The sequence below is a fragment of the Saccostrea cucullata genome, unplaced genomic scaffold (assembly GCF_032062105.1).
Source record: "Saccostrea cucullata isolate Sc308-1 unplaced genomic scaffold, CSIRO_AGI_Scuc_v1 ctg2756, whole genome shotgun sequence".
Lineage (NCBI taxonomy): Eukaryota > Metazoa > Mollusca > Bivalvia > Ostreida > Ostreidae > Saccostrea > Saccostrea cuccullata.
Window position 1 is genome coordinate 33,433 of NW_026922603.1, and position 23,460 is coordinate 56,892.

General features: G+C 33.0%; 1 protein-coding gene across 5 annotated transcripts in view; it reads left to right on the forward strand.

Moving 5' to 3' along the window:
- Positions 1-22,307, forward strand: part of LOC134262066 (uncharacterized) — a 55,176-nt gene extending 32,869 nt beyond the window's left edge. For 3 of the 5 annotated variants that reach the window (XM_062744442.1, XM_062744445.1, XM_062744443.1), the window contains exons 2-10: positions 12,965-13,071; positions 13,876-13,955; positions 15,262-15,303; positions 15,495-15,545; positions 18,460-18,603; positions 18,720-18,865; positions 18,989-19,124; positions 20,091-20,165; positions 20,398-22,307. In XM_062744442.1, the coding sequence (XP_062600426.1) occupies positions 13,889-13,955; positions 15,262-15,303; positions 15,495-15,545; positions 18,460-18,603; positions 18,720-18,865; positions 18,989-19,124; positions 20,091-20,165; positions 20,398-20,441 (705 nt within the window). In that variant the 5' untranslated portion in view covers positions 12,965-13,071; positions 13,876-13,888 and the 3' untranslated portion in view covers positions 20,442-22,307. Of the gene's footprint in view, positions 1-9,794; positions 9,883-12,964; positions 13,072-13,875; positions 13,956-15,261; positions 15,304-15,494; positions 15,546-18,459; positions 18,604-18,719; positions 18,866-18,988; positions 19,125-20,090; positions 20,166-20,397 lie in introns of those variants that run through there. The other 2 variants (XM_062744444.1, XM_062744446.1) reach the window with 2 other exon arrangements.
- The last annotated feature ends 1,153 nt before the right edge of the window (positions 22,308-23,460 follow it).

The following is a 23,460-nucleotide window of genomic DNA, read 5'->3' on the forward strand; positions in this document are numbered from 1 at the left end:
ATGTTTCCTTTTTTTTTTTTTTTTTGAAATTATTCAGATATCTTTGGCTAGCAAATGCTAGTTTTCTGTCTTTTACTGAAAAATATATGAAGAGTATTTTGTTCTGAAAGAAAAATTCACACAAATTTCTTTTATTATAACCATGACAATACGAAAAAAACATATCTCTAGAAAGGTTTTTGAAAGAAAATCGATAATTTCTACTGGCTACACCATTTATCGAATAAAAAAATCGATGAACATCCTGACCAAAACTGTATTGATGAAGAAATTATAAAATATTGATAACGCAAACATAAAGAGAAACGAGCGACGGACACTTTTTGCACTCTACTTCAACCCATTTATTCATCCTATTCACCAAGAGTTAGTGCTTTCCGTATCATATCAAATCAATGTTCATTGGTTAGGTCAGACTTTAGCATTGAATTGATTTTCTTTTTCTAGATTATTTAGATACCGGCACCTTTAACCTTTTCAGTTATTATCAAAATATTTGTGTCTGTGTGTTTTCTAGGTTTGCTCCCAGGAAATAAGCGATCTAGAGCAATTTAAAAATCGGATATTTCCGTTCTCTCTTCTTATAATTTTTATTTTGCATAATAGGAGATTATGTTTTACAAAAGTGTGGTGTGAAATTCAATGTCATATATATGTTATCCTAAATGACACTTTATCGGTCTTACCTAAATAATGAGTGGATGGTTTCTTTAAACAGGGTATCTTGGTTTCCTTAAAAGAAATATAAGATTGTTGATGTTCTGAGGTTTACCGTATTTTTTGGTTTAAACAAATGAATGATATTCATTACACAATTTATCATAACAAAAAAGTGACGAGAAACTACAAATGTATATTTATAGGGCAGGATTTGAAGTGAAAGGTTTGGATCATTTACACTGAGCATCTTGTTAAGATGTGTAAGTACTAATAGGTTAGCCGATTAAGCAAATTCAAAGTTTATGTAAACAGGACATCACTTGTTGGGAGGGTTGTCCGCGTCCCGAAGTCAAAGTATTGCGTTAAAATGTTAAAATAGTAAGTTAACATGCTTTATTGTTCCTTAACGAGGCCGTTTAAAATGAATAAAGTTGAATCCCGGCTCGGAACAGTTTCCAAAATGTTACCTTTAATTAACATAGTTCTAGCTTTGATTTTCCGAAGATAGGATAAATCAATATTTTCCAAGCCGATTATAAATAGGTCTCCCCAGCATAATAAGGTATGGTGACCTTTCCATCATTGAAGAGAGGGATTTAAAACGTCCAGTGCATTGTAGTCAGGCCCCGTGACCTTGGGGCTTTTCTTAGGACATAAGACTATAACGTTTCCGGCATATACAATAAAATCTTTTTTCCCTCGCAGCGGAATTGGAGAGGGGATATAGAGGCGTGCTAGTGTGTGTGTGTGTGTGTGTGTGTGTGTGTGTGTGTCTGTGAGGATGTGTCTGCGTGTGTGTTAGTTTGTCCTGTGCGTAACGGAAGTGATGTAATTTTCATCGGAATCGACGTCAATGGCTGTCTCTTGGTTTAAAGGTTTTCTCATTGCGAGGAAATGCTCCGATTTGTGGTGCCTTTTTTCATTTGTTTGTCTTGCTTTACATCTGTCGTAAAAAAAATTGTCGCTTTAAAGTTTTATAGTATTGATAATATTTTCTATATTGTTTTAGTCATCTTAAAGTGTTATTGAACTTGACTCTCATCTCAAGGTCGTGCTTTACAGATTACAAGAGTTATATAACTTCTAACTAGACATAAAAAAACATTTAATATCGTGTTCTTCTTCTTCGTATAACCTGCATCCTTTAATTCGACTAAAAGGAAAGGAAAAGGGAACTGTTTCTCAAGTTTACTTCTAAATTTGCTAAATGGAACTTCTTTAAAAAGTCAAGAGAAAAAGTATGGATCGATAAGAGGACTTCAGATATAGGTCGCTGATCAGTAAGGCGCAGTAAATTTAAATCTCCATATCATGCATAAAATCAATGTCCTGCATGAAGTGCAAAATTATGCACATTTACATAATGCCTGATGCATGAGGTAAGCAAACGTTTGGCACCATTTAAATAACTTTTATTGTCTTTTTGACCTAATTGATTTTCTTATAGCCACATCGGTGGTTCAAATAACAATCGGAAATCGATGATGGTCAGAATCCCACCCTCACAACGGGAGGAACTAATGCCTATTTTTAGAATAAATGACATAGTATTCAGAGCTCATCGAGATTTCTAATAATGTACATGTTAATCAAGAGAGAAAAAATATTTTGAATAGGTGCGTTGGATTCTATGCGCTTTTATGACCAAAGCACTCGGTCATCTCATTTGCCCTCATCTCTAGTACACGCATAATAAATCTGTGTGTACTAGAGAACAAAATGACACTGTGGAGGTACTAGAATGGGGAACCTTCTCCCTCTTCTACAATATTCTCACCCCCTCTTTCTTTCCTCAGATCCTCTTCTTAATATGTTTTGCTTCGGCATAATATGCGCAATTCTAATGCAGGAATATTCATATAAATAAGAATATTCTTTGTCAGTAAAATTTCTAGGTCACATGATTCACTCGGATGACGTTGATATCATCTTAATTCGTCCTCATTTTTCCTTGTGCCATATCCGTTTGAACTTTTGAACTTACATAAATTCTTCCATTTAATCAATTTTAATCTCATTCTAAATGTGAAGCAAAATATACAGTCTGTCATATCGTAAATACATGTTTACCAATAACCAATGTTGTATAAACAGTGACTCCTCAATATTATAACATCCACCAACCCCCAACCCCCCTTTATCACTGTTTAATAGTCCCCAATTGGTGAATCCGGGAGGGACTATAGGTTTCCGCCGTATCTGTCCGTCCGTCCCTCTGTCTGTTTCTCCAACATTGGTTTTCCGCACTTTTTTTTCCAAATTCTCGCAAATATTTAGCTGGATTTTGGTATGTGAGTGTATCCTTATGATTTATGCAGATCAAATTTATATTTCGTTTCGCTTTATTGAATTTGATAGGATTACGACCTTTTCGATTTCTAAGGATTTTCCACAATTAAGTTCGTTTATAAGCTTGCAGATATTTATTAATTAATTAATTTTTTATTGTATGCTTTTCTATTTGGGGGAAATTTTTTTCTGGATTTTATGCACAGGCGTTTGTTTCATAAAGTACGCTAGTTTTCTACTATATATAATAACACAGTGTGTGTTTATATTATACTCGTGTGTGTTTTGGAAGGGAATTAAGTGCATGGTTTTTTTTTTCTTTTCTATAAATTTTATATTTTAGATGAGATTTTTTTGACTGAGTTTTCCCCTCCTCCCCGATAAAAATTCCTGAATCCGCGCCTGATTTCTCCTATACAGTTATCTTGAGCTGTGCCTCTTTCGTCAATGAATTCGAAACGTGCAATGGCGTGCATATCAAAAATACATTAAATCTACTTAATCCTACTTTGAATGATTTAAAACAAATAATAAAATGCAGTGCCTGGTTTGTTAGCACGGGAATTTACTATGCAGAAAAAAAATACTTAAACCGCTTACGCGCATTACATGCATTTTCTGTTTGGCAACAGTTGCTACATGGATTTCTACTGAAGCTCATTTAAGATCTATCAAAAATTATTTTTTAAATTCAGTTTTCAGGTCAGTTTTATTGAAGTCGAGAGACATACATCTCATAGACAAAACACATGTTATAATGAAATAAACATACATCTTAACACGTGTAATAATGGAATAAACATACAAAGTACATGTACAAAGCATATAATATTTCTGATAATCAATAAAATTGATAAAGATGCAGTTCTTGAGGCATTCGCTAATTGCAAAAATTTTCCTAAATTACATAATTCTTTTATATTCTGTGTACTGAGTAGCTGTACCAATTTGAAGACGATATAACAATATAACGAATTGTCGAACATAATATGACGCACTTTATTCGTTACAATAATTTCTTTGAATTCGCATTAATGAATTTATCATCTGTTATGACTTTGTTGAATTTGTTTAAATGAATTAAAAAAAGTTGTTATACTTGTAACGAATTAAATTCACAATAACGAATCAAAAAAATTGTTCTATCGAATTAAACTTTTAACCAATTCTAAAACTTTTAATAGTAAATTAATTATAAATTCGCTAAAACTAACCCTTTAATTTGTTACCTCGAATTAAATACATGTATGTTCATGCGAAATCGAGGAAATAATGTCGAATTTACCCGCGGTATATGTATCTGTCTGTAGGCCCTGAAATTTGAATTTGATCAAACGAAATTTTACAAAATTAAATTTCTTATAACAAATTTTTGATTTCATTTTAACAAATTCAACGAATTTATTTTAGCATTTAGAACATAACCTACTTATTCAGCCAATCAAATGCTTCCATTTCTCTCGAAGAATTGATTCTTCATGGTGAAGAATTCTTCTATTTCTGAAAAATTCAACGGTGTCTGATTGGTTCACTTGACAATTATATGGGTGTGTCTTCATTGGTCTTTGTTCAGCACACAAAAAGAAACTATTCAAATCCCATGTGCTGTTTACAATCATGATATTTAAACTTTCTAGGCCTTGCTACATTTTTTCCCCACTGTAATCTTTTATCGCCTTATTGAATATTATTTTGTTCACATTTCGGTACATACAGAAAATACAACCATGGTCATGTATTACGAACCTTGTCTTTGAAGACAGATTTAATCACAATTTTCATCCAATTTTTATTTTTTTTAAATTAGACAGCCATACCCATTCTGCTGACTAGGGCCTACGATTCTTGTTACATGGGTTTTCAAAGGCGTCGGAACCGGGGGGAGGGGCTTAGCCCCCACTTTTCTTGCAAATATATACATAAAATATAGGCATTGAAAATTAGGGTTTACTTTTTTTGTTGGTTTAGCCCCCCCCCTTTCATCTTGCTTCCGACGCCTATGATATTCATTAGTTCAATTACTTTAATTTCTTCACCATACCATTTCCCCAGTAAATCAAGGTATTTCATATAATCCCGTGCTAACCTGAATGGGTTGGGAGTCCATTCTGAAACCGCGTGTGTTCGATATTGATCGCGCGCTCGATATGTTCGACGAGCGGTCAAGTTGAGCCTTATATACGACACAGCCGTGGGAGGAGTTATTTTTAATCCATGCATTTGATTGGCTGAGGTTCTGTTCTAAGTCAGTAAGATCATATGAAGAGAAATCTTCGTCACGAAGAATGGGCTCCGCTTTGCTCCGCCCATTCTTCATGACGAAGATTTCTCTTCATATGATCTTACTATTACATACAATTCGTTATATCGAGTTCAAAGAAATTCTTATAACGAATTAGATTTGTTACAGCAAATTAGAACATAACCTACTTATTCAGCCAATCAAATGCTTCTATTTCTCTCGAAGAATTGATTCTTCATGGTGAAGAATTCTTCTATTCCTGAAAAATTCAACGGTGTCTGATTGGTTCACTTGACAGTTATATGGGTGTGTCTTTATTGGTCTTTGTTCAGCACACAAAAAGAAACTATTCAAAACCCACGAGCTGTTTACTATGGTGGCATATTTCTGCCCCTTGTGTGCAAGTTATTTTTCTATCAAATATGTCGACATGCAAGATAGATATGTTAACATGCAACAAAGCTATGTCAACATGCAACATAAATATGTTGACATGCAAGAAAATTGCAATAAAATAAAAATCATAAAAAATCTTCATAAATCTCAAATATTGCCCACAAGTGACATCCAACATGCTAAATGCTACTTATTTATGTTAACATGCAAGATAAATATGTTGACATGCAACTTATTTATGTTGACATGCAACTTATTTATGTCGACATACTTATATATGTTAACATGCAACTTATTTATGTTAACATGCAACTACATGCAACTTGGTTATGTTGACATGCGAGATAAATATGTTGACATGCAACTTAAAAGTTGCATGTCGACATAAATATGTCGCATGTTTACATAAATAAGTTGCATGTCAACATATTTATCTCGCATGTCAACATAACTAAGTTGCATGCCAACATAAATAAGTTGCATGTCGACATAAATATGTCGCATGTTTACATAAATAAGTTGCTTGTCGACATACTTATCTTGCATGTCAACATAACTAAGTTGCATGTCAGCATAAATAAGTTGCATGTCAACATAAATAAGTTGCATGTCAACATATTTATCTTGCACGTTAACATAAATAAGTAGCATCTAACATGTTGGATGTCACATGTGGGCGATATTTGAGATTTTTGAAGATTTTTTTATAATACTTATTTGATTGCAATTTTCTTGCATGTCAACATATTTATGTTGCATGTTGACATAACTATCTTGCGTGTCAACATATTTATCTTGCATGTCGACATATTTGATAGAAAAATAACTTGCACACAAGGGGCAGAAATATGCCACCATAGTTTACAATCGTGATATTTAATCTTTCTAGGCCTTGCTACATTTTTCCCACTGTTATCTTTTGTCGCCTTTTTTAATATCATTTTTTTCACATTTCGGTACATACAGAAAATACAACCATCGTCATGTATATCAGAGACGAACCTTGTCTTTGAAGACAGATTTAATCACAATTATCATCAAATTTATATTAGACAGCCATACCCATTCCTGCTGACTAGGGCCTTGTCATCTTAACACAATCATTTTTCAAAAATGTAGATATTACGATTCTTGTTACATGGGTATTCATAGGCGTCAGAACTGGGGGGGGGGGGCTTAGCCCCCCACTATTCTTGCAAAGATATACATGAAATATAGGCATTGAAAATTAGGGTTTACTTTTTTTTTTGTTGGTTAACCCCCCCCCCCAATCAATTTGCTTCCGACGCCTATGGTATTCATTATTTCAGTAACTTTAATAAATTCACCATACCATTTCCCCAGTAAATCAATTTGAGGTATTTCATGTAATCCCGTGCTAACCTGAATGGGTTTCAGTCCATTCTGAGACCGCGAGTGTTCGATATTGATTGCGTGCTCGATATGTACTACGAGCGGTCAAGTTGAGCCTTATATATGACACAGCCGTGGGAGGAGTTTATTTTTAATCCGTGCATTTGATTGGCTGAGGTTCTGTTCTAAGTCAGTAAGATCATATGAAGAGAAATCTTTGTCACGAAGAATGGGCTCCGCTTCGCTCCGCCCATTCTTCGTGACGAAGATTTCTCTTCATATGATCTTACTATTACTTCGATTACGCGTTATATCGAATTTAAAAATATTTTTGATAGGTCCTATAAATGGACTTCCCAAGATTCTCATACTAGCAAGCAAAGAAAACACGAGATTCACAATTATCTTCTTCAAGTAACTGTCACCATGGACACCTCCTGAAAATGTAGACGATAAAATGTACAGGGTACATACATGTCACTAGTAGAACATGGAGTGTTTGCAATACATATCACGATGATTGCGTGTTTCAAGCGCCGAAGGGGGGATTAAATTCTTAAAGAAGATGGGCGCATTTGGCGGGTGATCTGCAGGAATCATTTGTACGAAACATTTATGGTTTAAATGTCCATGATTTGGTTGGCTGAACATACCTGGTCAGATTTTACAAACACTTCCATGGGTTTTTTTTTCATTTAGTTTGAAAGACATTGTGAAATTGTAACATTTAGGTCCATTGTTTTCTAGGGGGTACTATAACATATAGTAACATTTCACAAAATATGAAACCTAAAATATTTAATGCATAGATGCATGATACGTGTACATGTACATTATAAAATAGAAGATTAGAATTGATTTCGCTTTCGAACCAAACTGAACCAAAATTTATCTAATTCAAAATTTTAATACATCAGTACATAAAACGAAACTGACAAAATAAATGGTTGCTCGCCTGAATAAAAAAAAAAATTCACGCCCCATGCCAGGCTCGAACCAAAAACTTTTCGCTTCGAGTGCACTGAACAGGTAGCCAAACTTTCTGAGCTATCACCGCTACACATGTAAAACTGTCTTTAAAAGGACAAAGACGCACCACATTGACACATTTGGATTTTGTGGGGAAAAGTTCATTTTTCGTGGTCTCTTAAAAAAGTGTAATCGTTTCTTTGAATTAAAATACACACAAATAACGTTTCAAAATCATGGAGAGAAGACCCAGACATAGAAAATTTTTAGAAAAATGTGTTTCAAAATGTACAATTTTGTACCAAATGTCTGATATGGCCATTTCTCAAGTTATTTTTTAGCAAATCAAAGCTCAATTTCGGGAAAATATTTTCCCTTTCTGTTGAAAGAACCCGATAAATTAAAAAAATGTTAAAATTTCATGTGACATGTCAATAAAATTTCACTTTTCAATTACGCCCAGGTTCCTGCCGAATGCCAATCAAAAGCGCCCTCGTTCTTTGAAATTCTTTTCTCCTGGACATTAAACAAACCGTTTACACAAGCAATGACCTCTCTTCTCGTTTGTTTTATACACATTTCGTGGCTGGTTTGATATCACACCTTTCAATATTTGTGTACACACCAAAATTGTTATGAGACTTCAATATTTTAGTAATAACATAGGTCCGCGTTTCTATATTTTCTTACATTGTATGTGAAGTGAAGTTGAAATATTAATTTAGATCAAGAATTAAAATTTTTATGACATAAAAAAAAACAAAACAAAACAAAAACAAAACAAAAAACAACATAATTTTTAAGTATTGAAGTGCCATCCTATACAGTACATATTATACATGTCTTATTCTTACCCGGCGCGCGCCCCACCAAAAATCAAAGTTGGCATAAAACATAATTTCGTCGAAAAATGTATTTAAAAAAAAATGTCTACTAGGTACGTAGACCTCATTTTACCCTAAAAATCTAGAGAATCCAGGAGCTTCTGTGGGCTTTGCGCCCCCTGAGCCCCATCGGGCCAACCCTGGGGGCCACTTGAGCTCCCCTCCCGAACTTAAATTCCTGAATCCGCGCCTGATTGTTGTGTTATAATATCTAAGCAATCTAAGATTTAATAACATTTTTCGTCTTTTGATTATGAAAAATCTACTTCCAACTTCCAACATTAAAACAGTTTAGATTTTAGAAATTAAGAATTTTGATTCAAACACTCAACTTTTAAATAACCGAAACACTTTTTTACATTTTGAGTTTTTAGAAGTTACTTCAAATATACAGAATATCAAAATCAAAATCTTACCAAATCTAAAAAAAAAAAAAAAAACGAAACCTTTTGAAAGTTGAAATTTAAAAGTTTGAAGTAAATTTCAAATAATTTAAAGACGAAAAATGTCAGTGAACTTTAGATTAACAACCGTAAATTTTCTGTACAAACGGTAGAATAAATAGTCAAACGTTTAAAATACAAAAATCGCTTCTGGAAATTTGAATTTTGAACATTTAAGGTAAAAATCTAAAATATTTGAATTCTAAAACTTTTTAAATATTTGAAAAGTTAGGTTTTTGAACTAAAGTATTAAATTTCAATATACCAAATCAGTTTGAGTTTGTTGAAATTTAGATATTTGAACTAATATGTTAACATTCTAAACTCAAAATCATTTAAGAAATTTGAATTGTTAAGTGTTACACGGACCTTGTCAGCATTCTTTGTCCTCCCTATTTAAAACCCCTGGATCCGCCCCCATATAAATCCTGGGAAGGCCTCTAGAGATCTACGTATATTTAGCAAACCACGTGAATATATGCACATCGGATTTTTCCGCTTTGAATCGAAACCGAAAGTTAAAAATCAGATGCATGCAAACCATAATATATTCAGCGCTGTTGCAGATTTTTTGGTTATTTGTAATACTGCAGAACTTTGAATTTTATATATTGCTTGGATTTCAATTAAAATCAAATTAATGTAAGTAAGTACAATTTAGTATCAAAACCATGTATATGTGTATAATTATGTGTGTTTAGTATGATTGCGAAACGTCACATGCAATCTATACAATCAGCTGATCGGATTTATTTGACATGGTCTTGTTTATTTTTCTACAATGTACTTATTGAAACAGCGGCATTAAATCTGTCTGCTCTGGTAGGCATTATCTAAATAGTGGCTTACACTGAATGACTTAACCTGGCCAAGAAAATACTAAATGACTTAACCTGGCCAAGTAAATGGGACACCAGTCCACCACTTGCCTGTGGAGGGCTGCAAATTCACTTCCATGCTTCGTAACAATTTAGCAGTGAGGGTTCTTCGTGTAAACACCTTTACTTCGGCTTACATGGTCTTGTCTAAAAGACCGACCTTCACGCAGTCGCTGTGGGATTCGATTGATTAGTTTGATTGATTGATTGTATGTTCAATATTAATGTCTCATTCGAGATATTTTTTACGAATGTAGAGTCGTTAACATATATACCGACGAATGACTTCAAATTTAGATTTTAAATCGGCTCTCACGACCATTGAGCTGTGAGGAATGTTCATTTCAATTCCGGATTTTTTTTTAGATTTTGAACTCTCAATAACTAGACGTACATGAAGTGCTACATCATACATGCATCTATATATGGTGTAATAGTTTAAATTTCAATTTGCACCGTTTAAATTAACGAAAAGGTACTCAACAAAAATTCCGGTAATAAAAACAAAAATATAATAAAAATGTCGGAAATTCGATGCAAAATTCCGGGCATGAAATGTAGCGGTTTAATATGCCAACGTCGCGGTCGTGATACAGGGCCCAGTTTTTTTTAAAGGTCTCATTCGAAGGACCCACACCGGTCACGGTAGCCTAGTGGTAGAGCGTTCGCTTCGTGATCAGGAGGCCCGGAGATCGATTCTCGCTCGCGGCGCCGCGTCATACCTAAGACGTTAACAAAGGTAGTGACTGCTCCTTCGCCAAGCGCTCAGCACTAGAAGTGAAAGTCTCAATGGCCTTGAGTGCCGATTAAAGGTCTAAATTTGAAGGTCCTTAACCGGAACCGCATATGAGTGAAAAATTTTCGAGTGGGGTGTTAAACAATATAAAATCAATCAATTAATCAATCCGAAGGACCTGCAACTTTCACTCCAATGTGCTGATCGCTTGGCGAGGGAACAGTTGCTCCTTTGTTTTTTCGACTTAATAGATTCGTTCGAACCTACGACCTCTCAATCACACATGGAGCGAGTGCTCTACTGACTAGACTACCTTGACGAGAGAGAGAGAGTTGGAGAGAGAGTATTTTTATTTATTATTCTTACATTTTTAAAGATCTTATATAAACGTTAGACTTTGTCTTTCGCTACTAGCACGAAAAGTAACTGATGTTGTTATGATGGGCAGATAGCTGACGGTCGAGCCTTGTCCATGAGGTCACTTCCTCCTTATATACGACGCTACAATAGAGCTACAAGTACACAAAACGAAATAAACATGCAAATGCAATTAGAAATATGAAATAGCTCAAAACTAGACGCCCCAGCTAAGTTTGAGATTTAATGTACACGAATCAAAACCTAGATGAAAGTTTTAATAGATTTATTAAGGATGAACTGAAAATTGTCGGAGTCAGAGTTAGGAAAGAAACGTCATACATATTCATGTATGTTACGATTTCGGTAAATTCTTGTACAGTAGAGACAGAAATTGTGTGTGTTACTACATAGCACATATTTTTTGAAACTTGTTAGTAAAGGTCGGTTAATCCCTATTCACTTTCTTTTTGCGGTATGAAAATAAGCTATTAAAATTAAGGCTCTTTTTTGTTTCTCTGTTAATTTTTTTTAAAGCTTTTATTCTTGTAATTTATTTTTCTGTCTGGGCCCCCCTCTTTGAAAAACCTATTCGATCAAACAACACGTGTATGTAATCGATAATGAATTCTGGATCAGAGGTTAAATCTACAATCCAAAACTTTTGAAATCACCAAGTATAATTTTACCGACAAATTCTGACATGGGGCATGTCATCTTAATTTTCAATTTAAAGGACTCTTTGTGGCCGTGATTTTAACGACTGTATTTGTTGCAGTTTGACAATACCAATCTAGTAACATGTATTTATTTACGCGGATCTTTTACATATATAGAATTTCTGATAGAACACTGAAGTGCCGTGCATGTGCATATGTATATAGATTGCAATGTTTGTTAAGTGATGCGTGAAGTGCAGTTGCATATTTTTACATTTTGACTTGGCGATTGATAAAAGGAGGTTATATTTTTTAGTAAAAGTACATGAAGTGCATGTCAGTATAGAGAGAAATAAACACAATCTATCTGGTATATGTATTTAAATCTAAACCGCAACTGACATTACCTATGGTGCATGGCTGATTTCTCTGTAATTATGTTTACATAATGGCTTTTTGAAATACAAGTGCTTGGAAAAGGTTGTTGATGGAAATAAAGTTTCTAGTACAATGAAATGTTAGGCTACTGTAGGGCTAAAAGAAATGTATGAAGATTCTTCCATTTTCTTGCACTTTCTTTGTAACAAAAGCAATATGCATTATTATTTACTTTAAAAAAGGTCTTTTACTTTAATAGTTTTTTTTTTAATTGGAGAAGTTCACGGATGGATGGGACTTTAAGAGATCAAATTAGGTACAAATTAAAATACATGTGTGTATGAATGCTTGAAAGGTAATCGGATGGTCGTGATCCTGTTACGAGTAACTGTCAGAGTTCATAGCAATTCAAATCAAAATAATAATTATCTGTAGATTTTAGGATAAAATTGTCTAAATAAGGTTAAATATAGAATTTAGCAAAAACGTGACCGATATACCCCGCCATTTTTCCTTGTGAATTTAAATAAGTATTATGTACATGTACATGACTGGGATTTTTTTTTTACCACTACATTTTGCATTATAGAGACGCTATTTTTTTTATATGTACCCCTTTTTACATTTAAATACACTTTACAATGATTAAAATATCTTAAATAAATAACTCTCACAGCTGATTGCGTAAACTGATTACTGTACATTTCATTTCCTCTACAGATGACGAGAGCCGAAGTAGACACCGAGTGTAATGATCTGTGTTAATTTCGGTGGCTGTTCATTAAGACTTATCTCAGACTAGGATAATGTAATGGAAACATTACCATGTAAGTATACGGTGCATTTATATGGAAAATTATCTGTAAAAGTTAGAGGGGTCGTTTTCCACCCTATAAACTAAATAAACATAATGCTTAGAACTGTATTTTGTTAAAATGAAAGTAACTTATTAAATATTCATAAAATGTGTGAAATATTAATTTAACCTAGTAATGTGTTTGAAATATTGTATTTTCTTTTGAAGTTATCAATATGCATGTACGATTTTTTCCCTAAATATACACTCTCGATCTGTTCAATAGGAGAAAGGAAATTTAGAGAGTTTTATTGTATAGAACATACTGTTTTATGGATGCTTCTAGATACAAGTTTTTTTTAGCTTATAATTTATCAATAATTTTGTATATTTAAAAAAATTGATATTCTCCTTTTAGACGTATATAGTAAAAAAATAAAATATCTATTTTTATCACAGGTAAAGAGTAGAAGTTTCATTTGATGAAGAAATGTTTTGTTTTGTTTTAAATATTGGACATTGCATAAACTTACAAATCGAAACAGCTATATTAAGTCCGATGGTTAATAAAAATTGTTGCAAAAGTGAAAATAACATTTATTTAGTTCAAATAAAAATTAATGATTTCCCTTTTTAGAATAACGGAAAATGTAAATGTTGTTAAAAAAAGCTGATCCATAAATATACATAGTAAAATGATTATAACATGATTTGCTTGGTTTGTTAGAAAAATGTGTGATAGTTTGGATTTTTTATTTTTAGATATACCCTAAAAACTTTACCTCTTAATTTAAAGTAAAAATAATAGTGCTAAAACAATTATTATTTTTTATAGATATGAATCATTGATGGCTGGTTGGACTTGCATCAAGTGTATGTTTTTCGTTGCATTGATTTCGTCACTCAGAGCCAAAGGTCAGAGGGATGTTTCTATGATTACTCGTATACTAGTATACAATACCTTCTGAATATTAACAAAATATGCTTGCATGAGTGCAGGTATATATTATTTAAAGGTATTATAGTATGGCATAAACTAATGATTGCTCATTTGTTATGAAACATACTCAGTACTCAATTTTTATTTTATCTTATTAAAAATTTTTGAAGAGGAATGGGGGTCTTATATTGAATTCAAATGCAATCTCCCTAGTGACAATGTATGGCAAAGCCCAAGTTTGACTATTTGATCCTTAACTTATATAGTATATATGTAAACTTTTTAAGTTTCCTTTGAAATGGACACAGATACACTGTATAAGCAAATGTGTGTAGTTGTGAACCATTTATTTGTTCCGAATCACGGAATATCACCTAGTAGAGAGGTCGAATTGTATTACTGTTTAAAAGAGTTTTTACTTGGTGTAAAGAAGCTTCCCCTAAGTCCCAGAAGTCAGTATATTAAATTTTACTATCTTAGCAACCACTAAAAGTTTGGCGCCAAAGAACGATTAGGCCCACTGAAGTGCACAAAATAATCAAACGTAAATTGATTTATGTAATAATTTCAAATGAATCATATTATGTATGGTTTCAATACAAATATGACCTTGTTTATATGATCTTATACATGTACGTAGGAATACCGTATACATTATGTACTTACAGTTTTATTTCCAAACCATATATATAATATATTTATTAGATCTAAGTAAGGGATATTGTAACTTTTTTGTCAATGCCAAAGCAAGGTTTGAAGAAAGTTTAATGATCTTTGGCATACCATGCATACGGAAATGAATCATTTCAGACATCGTTTCAAGCAACGGTTCAGAGTCTGCATTTAGCTCTCTCAAGGGTTCGGGAGAGGATTCGTACATAATGGCCGTGGTTTGCGGCGAAGCATTACAGATAGCCCAAATTTAAAATAAGGTTCGCTTTGTGTCATACTGTAAAGTCAGCTGGGTGAAATCAAACTTTTAAAAAGTGCTATTAGTGGCGGATCCATGAATCTTGAAATCGGGGGAAGGGGCGACCAGTTAGGGGGCCGACAACCACACCAGAAAAATTGATATTTTAAATCAGGTGTATATTTTAGACGAAAAAAGGGAAAGGTGCCCCCCCCCCTTAATAAGCCAGTGCCTTTGTTAAAGAGAATTGAAACTTAGTCACCCTTATCGTACTTGCACATGATGACTGTTAAACATTTTCAAGTTTATGAATATATGTAGGGGAATGAAAATTTGGAGGATATTGAGCAGCTGGAGATTTTAAATTTCAGAATGTGCTGTACAAGTAGAACAGGTTATCAGAAGGGAAGAGCGTAAGTACAAATTTTAATATCTTCTATATATTCTTTTCTTGAAGCTTGTACACAGGACGTTTTTTGTTTGCAATGTAGGTACAATTTTCTTAGGAATTATAATATATACATACACGTATATATATTTAACAAATTAAATGATATTAATTATTGTCCTTGTATTAATTATGTCTTTGTTTTCCCTATTACAGCATTTTTCAATAAATCAAACTATCGTGAAAGATGTGCACTGCAAATTTATGGTGAGTGTTCATTTACGGGTAACAAATCTTAAGTTTGCTAATAATGATATCATAATTAAGCTACAATGTATTTTGATCAAGTAAAATACATGTATATTACAAAATTTTAGTCCTAACATCTCATTATACATACATGTATCTTACAGAATTCAAAATACATGTACTAATTAGCTCTACTGGTCAGAGACCAGAAGAGCTTATGCGATAGTAATGCGTCCGGTGTACGTCTAGCTGTCTGTCTGTCTGTAAACAATTTAAAATTCAAAATGTTACTCCTCCTACAGATTTGGTCTGATTTCAGTATAACTTGGCACACAAGTAGACTACACTAAGATACATGATTCTGTATATCGGTTTTTGATTTCGATGAACGGTGTTGCCCTGTGTACTAAAAATAGAAATTTCGGTGAAATTCTTTCAAAATGCTACTCCTCGTTTTCAATAGACGAATTTCACATTCCTAAGAGTTATCTCCCGTTGTCAGCGTAACACTCATTTTTCCCTCTTTGTCCTTTGTAAGTTACCTGTAAAAAACTTTAATCTTCAAACGATATTGGACATTTCGATATGTACCTGTATTGCCAGGGTATGGGGCAACATGAAAAAACATAAAGAACATATTCAAACTGATTTTATTTTCAAGATACTGACCCATAAAGTTAGTAATGTTATAGAGAGAAAACAGTATCCTACGCCGGTTGACCCCAGATTGACCTCGCAAAGGGGAAAAACTTTTGTAAATGTGTTACCTTGGCAAGCAAGTAGACTACACTAAGATACATAATTCTGTGTCTCGGTTTTTGATTTCGATGAACGGTATTGCCCTGGTTTCTAAAAATAGAATTTTCGGTAAAATTCTTTCAAAATGCTACGTCTCCTACAGATTTGGTCTGATTTCAATATAACTTGCAATTGGCACACAAGTAGACTACACAAAGATACATGTGTACATAATTCTGTGTATCGGTTTTCGATTTCGATGAATGGTGTTGCCGTGGTTACTAAAAGTAGAAATTTCGGTGAAAATCTTTCAAAATGCTACTCCTCCTACAGATTTGGTCTGATTTCAATATAACTTGGCACAAAAGTAGACTACACTAAGATATTATACACTTATCCACTGGTCGTGAGTGGGATAGCTCTTTTATCAAACCCGCGACAGGGAACTATTCCCCGAGGGCTTGCCCGAGGGGAATAGTCCCTGTCAAGGGTTTGATAAAAGAGCTATCCCACTCACGACCAGTGGATAAGCGTTTTATTATACTGATGTATGATATAATTTCTGATGTTTGAATTTTTTGGAATGAGATAATACTGCAAGAATAATCTGAAATCCTGATGACGTCACAATGCTTCTAGAGTCATTATGACATCATCAGTCTATAGATCTATAGCTGGAAATCAAAATTGGCGGCAAAAATTGCATGAAAATTTTCCGAGGGTGGATAGCAGAAACTATACCCCGGGGTATAGCTTTGCTATGCGTGGACTATACAAGATAGCTATTTTACCTTCTGAACTTTATATAGGAAACATTTTAACAGAAGTATAATAAATAATTTTATTTATCGGTTTTTGAATTCGATGAACGGCGTTGCCGTGGTTACTAATAATAGAAATTTCGGTGAAATTCTTTCAAAATGCTACTCCTCCTACAGATTTGGTCTGATTTCAATATAACTTAATTGTCACACAAGTAGAATTGATTTCGATGAATGATGTTGTCGTGGTTACTAAAAATAGAAATTTCGGTGAAACTCTTTAAAAACCCCTTCGTTTCCTACAGTTTTGGTCTGATTTCAATATAACTTGGCACACAAGTAGACTACACTAAGATACATAATTCTGTGTCTCGGTTTTTGATTTCTATGAACGGTGTTGCCCTGGTTTCTAAAAATAGAAATTTTGGTGAAATTCTTTTAAAATGCTACATCTCCTATAGTTTTAGTCTGATGTCAATATAACTTGTCTCACAAGTAGACTACACTAAGATACACAATCGGTTTTTGATTTCAATGAACATTATTGCCTTGGTTACTAAAATTAGAAATTTCTGTTAAATACTCTCAAAATGCTACTCCAAATACAGTTTTAGTCTTATTATAATATAATGTGGCATGCAAGTAAACTACACTAAGAACATAAAGAGACTTATAATCAAGGATTATTATTCTATTTATTGCTGTTGTAAAGTTTCCCAACTGCTTTTGTGCTTTTCTCTTCCTTTGCTATACGCACAAACCAGTAGACCTTCAGTCTCGACAGAGACTTCTGGTATTTTTATATAACGTACATGTATAAGGCCAATCTCTACATCTTAACAAAAGCTAAAATGATATCAGATGTCGAAATACATGTATAAGATGATAGACTAGGAAATCATGTATATTTGATAAGTTTTTGTGCCAAATATAAATTCTCAGAAGCTTGGTGGGGTTACACGATCCATTCGTCATGCAGGTGCCTGTGATTGGAATTGTTCTGAAAATTCAATCCCCTGTCCTTTTGCGGTATTTCATATATGCACAGTTCAAATGGCCTTTCCGATTTCAATCTGGATGAGCAATGTTGCATTAGAACCTCTCCAATTACCTGAAAAGTGTGTTTCTATGGTTTATATTCATCAATTTACTAAGAAATAGACTAAATTAAGACACTCCTTTCCGTTAAGCAAAGTTCTTTCGAACATATGTGAGTCTTCTTAATTAAATGCAAGAATCTGTTGTTTTACATTTCATATTTGACTTCAACTAAACTTGCTACAAAAGGTTTCATAATTCTTTAAATCTGTTAATGTAATACATTTCGAGTCCAAATTCTACTTTTCTCGGACTAAGCTTTTTTGTAACAAGTTAAAGTAGAGTTATATAGAATTTACATAGAATTACATAGAATAGTGATTTCTGCTTTGTAGATTACACTGGAAGAAAAGCAATGTGTAACGGCTACTTTCTTCACCCAAAATGTGTGTGTTCTTTTTACGCATATGAATTAGAAATACCGGATGTGTGCGATCGTTCTGATCCCAAGAAGAATGGTAGCTTGCACCACGTGTCAGGTAAATTTTATATATATACAATTTATACCGGGATATATACGATATATATAAGAATGTGAAGAAAAAAATTCTTAATAGTTTGAGTATAAGGAGTAAGTACAAGATCTTTTTTCCAGTGGATTTCTGTAGAGAATACAGCTTTACAAAGAATGGACCGTGTCAGAACAATGGCACATTAATACCTTCTTCAGATTTAGCGATTGAAGCAAAATGTGAATGTAAGAAAAACTATACAGGGGAATTTTGCGATGTGTATAACGGGGTAAGTTATTTAAAACAGTTCAGCTTCATCAGAAAATTAAATTTATATATAAAAAAAAATAATTAAAAAATAACAAGCAACATACGATGGTAGATAATCTATAATGCTATAATTTTAATTTAGAAAATTAAATGTGGTGATACCAACCCCGGCGTGAAGTCGCCCCCAGGCTGTGATGAAATAGGATTCAATGGTCGATATTGTGTCCATAAAATTCAGGGAGTCAGCTTTTGGTGCGATTCGGAGTCCCCTGTTTCAGGTATAGGTTTGAAACGATTTTTTGTGCCGAATAACCACGAGTAATCGCATCTTTTACTTATCACAATCATACATGTAAGTAAAATAGAGATTATCTGTGGGTATGTACAGTAGGTTGTAAATACTTTTTCCTGTGTATAATCAGTCGCGGATCCAGGAATTTTTTCCAGGGGAGAGGGTGTCCATCCCCGTAAAAAATACTCAGTATTTCCTGACAAACCAAAAAAAAAAATTCAACTCGCCCAAGCGTGAAAAAAATTATTTTGTGTAGGTGCGTGGTGGTGGTGGGGGTGGTGGTGGTGGTGGTGTTGGGGGGTAGTAGTTTTGAATTCTAATACTTCTAACCTTTATACCAACTTAACACTGATCCGAGTTGTTGAGGTTGTCTGCTTTTTCTAGAGGGGTTTCAGGTCACTTTTTACTTGTTTAAGTATATGAATTCAATAACTCTGCAAATTCCAGGGGAGGGTGATTAGTCAGATTACAGTCCCCTCATCCCGACCCCCACCACCACCACCACTAAATTTGTGTTTAAAAATATGCTTTATAAACATTAAAATATCTACTTGTTGTTAGCCACTAATTGATAAACAAAAATAGAAAGTGAAACCGTTTAAATATAATGATAGTTTTAATCTCCCCCCCCCTCCCCCCAAAAAAAAAATGGCTGAAAAGAAGTTTAAATCGGGTGCATTTTCAGTGAGTCAGTAGGTAACTGCAAACAAACAAATTTTTACTTTAGGTTTTGGGTATATAATAGCTGGCAAACATGTTAAAAATTAAATTAAATCCTTTATAAAAAAAATTATATTGAGAGCTTAGGATTAGAATCATTTATATACTATTGATTTTCACTTGTAATTAAAAGAGGACAATTTTTATGTAATGTCTACTGGGGGGAAAAATCACTCTTTTCTTTAAGACAAAAATTCTGATCATTGTTTTGTTTTATATTGCATATTTTTAGATAGTATGGATGACTGTTCTGTTCTACCATCAATAATTGAGAAAATGCAGGGCAGCTCAGGAACTAGTATAAAAGGTGGGCATATATTTTAAGTTGATGTGATATATTACTGTACTTCTCTTGTTACAAAAGAAGAGATAAATATAAAATTTCTTATGCTATGTACATGTTTTTTTTAACATTGTGAGAAAAAATTCTCTTTTTTGAAACATTGAATATGATTTCTGAAGCAAGTTTATAACCATGTAATACTAGTATTTATTATTTACTTCCATTCCTGGTCATGCATTTTGTTTTTCTCTTTTAGCTGCAACATTCCTTGTTTTTGTCACACTACTTCATATGTTATGAATGTGGAACAAATGAGTGAATATTGCATAAAGACTTCAACCTGAAGCATTCATCCACAAGTGTCTGTACTAAAGCTTAAAGTGCACTATATATAATTGTACTGTATGGTTGCATTTAAGTGACAACATTCTCCTTAATAGAAAATGTGGATGCATAAATTTCTGACTGTGTCAGGTATAGAATCGCACATGAAGTTTGATCGAGGCCTTGAATGTATCGGTTGTACTTTAATGCGCGTATGAAAGTTTACGGGTGACTACAAATGGGGCATTAACCGTCCTATCATTTAACTCTATTCATTATTTGTCATTGAACTTTTTTCTCACTTTGTTTTATCATTAAATTAAAATATTTTTGAAATATATTTGAAATTATTTCAAAAAGGCTCTATTCATTGATAATATTGTTTTGAGCTGTTCATTTTTTAATTATTGTTTAATTTTAAGTTTTAGTGGTAGAAATGTTATGACAAGCATTACCTAGCCTACTTTATATAAAAGTAGGAGTTTAATGTGATTATATAAAACCCTTTATTTCCGTGTGATTGCCCCACTGTACGTATAATGATGTTACATGTAAGTTCATCCATCAAAGCGACTGAAGTGTTACTTATTAAGAATATGAGGAAGCTCTTATAATAAACTTGTGTTAGCCAGGAGACATGAACATTGAAGGAGGATAATTTTTCCGCTCAGACATGGCAATTAATAATTGTTAACAAATATGTGTGTGATATTTGTGCTGTTCTAAATTGTTCTTATAAGTACTAGTTATGTTTCTGAAATGGCAGAAAACTTCAATTGTAAATATTATGTACATAATGTATAATTACTAAATTTGTGTAAATATACATATATACATATGCAATTTATACATATTGCAATTTTCATGACAGAAGAGTAAGGGTGCATGATGAAATTTATTACACATGGTACATGTATTATGAATTCTACTAAATAGTAAACGAACAAGGCATACTTAAGTACATGTATACTGTTTATACATGTACTTGCCTAAAAGTCGGTTGGCCTTTAAGTTGTTTGTATTATTAGGCACATATTTTGGTGGGATTTACCATTGACCCGCTTATAAGTTGGTACAATTTTTTGCCAAAATCGGGTGAAAATTTTAAGTAAATTCATTGATGTTTTAACTGGTTTCTATTAATATTTTTCGAAATGAATCTTATACTGTTTATACATGTACTTGCCTAAAAGTCGGTTGGCCTTTAAGTTGTTTGTATTATTAGGCACATATTTTGGTGGGATTTACCATTGACCCGCTTATAAGTTGGTACAATTTTTTGCCAAAATCGGGTGAAAATTTTAAGTAAATTCATTGATGTTTTAACTGGTTTCTATTAATATTTTTCGAAATGAATCTTTATTTAATCTTAAATCATTAAACAAATAAGTAATGCTTACTCAAGATACAAAAAATATTAAAATATGTAAATACTTGTACATTATGTATATTCTAAGAATACATAAATTATCATATACTAAAACATATACTTGCATTTTTTTCAATAATCCTCAGAAATGCATATAAAATACTACGTAACATTTCAGCATCCAGAAAAATGCAAATTTCTTTACAACTTGCCTATAAGTTGGACAGAGAGTTTAAGACAAAATGTTAACTCCCAAAACACTGACTTATAGGCGAGTACTTATTGTATATAGTACTCATTCATAAAATACATTTAAATGAAACACAATTGAAAAGAGAAGCAAAAATATATCCTTGAAATAATAGGGAGAAAGCCCCCATTTCCTCCAATACCAAGTGCCTGAATTTCTTGAAAACATAAATTGCTCAAATTCGTATACTCAGGCTATAGATCTCTATCACTTGTTTTGTAGCACATTATTATGCTTTCTGTCAGTTTGTCTCTATATAACCCATACCCTACTATTCTCGCATAGTGGTCTAAGGATTTATATAGCGTAAGCATACTATGCCGAAATAGTGCACGACCTTGTTTTCTGAATAAAATTCTTCAATGCACACACCGGGAATCGAACTCACAACCATGAGGTTGCCAGTCCGATGCCTTATCGATTACGCCACAGAGACGATCACTGATTAGGAGAATTTTATTAAATATATAAACTTAATTTATACAATTGACACAAGAAGGAGAAAATAGACAAATATTATTTGAAAACAGTTATATTTATTCTAAGGAATCTTAGACAAATGTGTACAACAAAGTTTCAAACTAATTACATACAGATCGTTTGATGAATTGATATCATGGGGTCATTAAAACGCTTTTTATATAGCGCTTGATTGAAGGATGTAAAAGAAAATTATCAATATGAATCCACGTCTGTAAACAAATCAGTCTTACTAACAAAACAGAAAATAAAGATGAGTATCTTTGGGACAGAAAATCCTGACTTATTTAGAGAAAATACTAGTAACCAAAATAACTAAGCATGCAACTGATTTTAACATGGAGATTTTGAATGAGTTTTTGCAAGTGCGCTGTGTTACCACCATTATTTTCAGGAAAAAATCAAATGGATTGCCGCATAAATAATAACAACAGTCAGCATAATAATAACAATAGTGTTGCATTATGCATGTACTATGCCTAAATAGTAGGCAGGGTTTGACACATAGTGCACTCGCCTCCGGCTCGTGCACCATGTGTCAAACCCTGCCTACTATTTAGGCATAGTACATGCATAATGCAACACTATTATATAAATAACTTCACTATAATGAGCAATTCAATTGGAATACACACCATAAAAATCTTTATTACCACAAAACTCAAATTGGCCCAATGAATTAAAATATGGTCTTTTATTAATGCGTTATTATGATAAATTTATATGTAATTCAATCCTTTATGTTCAATTGAACTAAAATAAAGTATTAAATTGTTTCTGAAGAAAGACTTCTGTACAATAAAATATAGAGCATTTTTTTTTAAAGAAATCAATATTGTTCAGGATGACAATAATGTAAATTTTGCTTCAACCATAGCTTATAAAAAGTTGTTCCA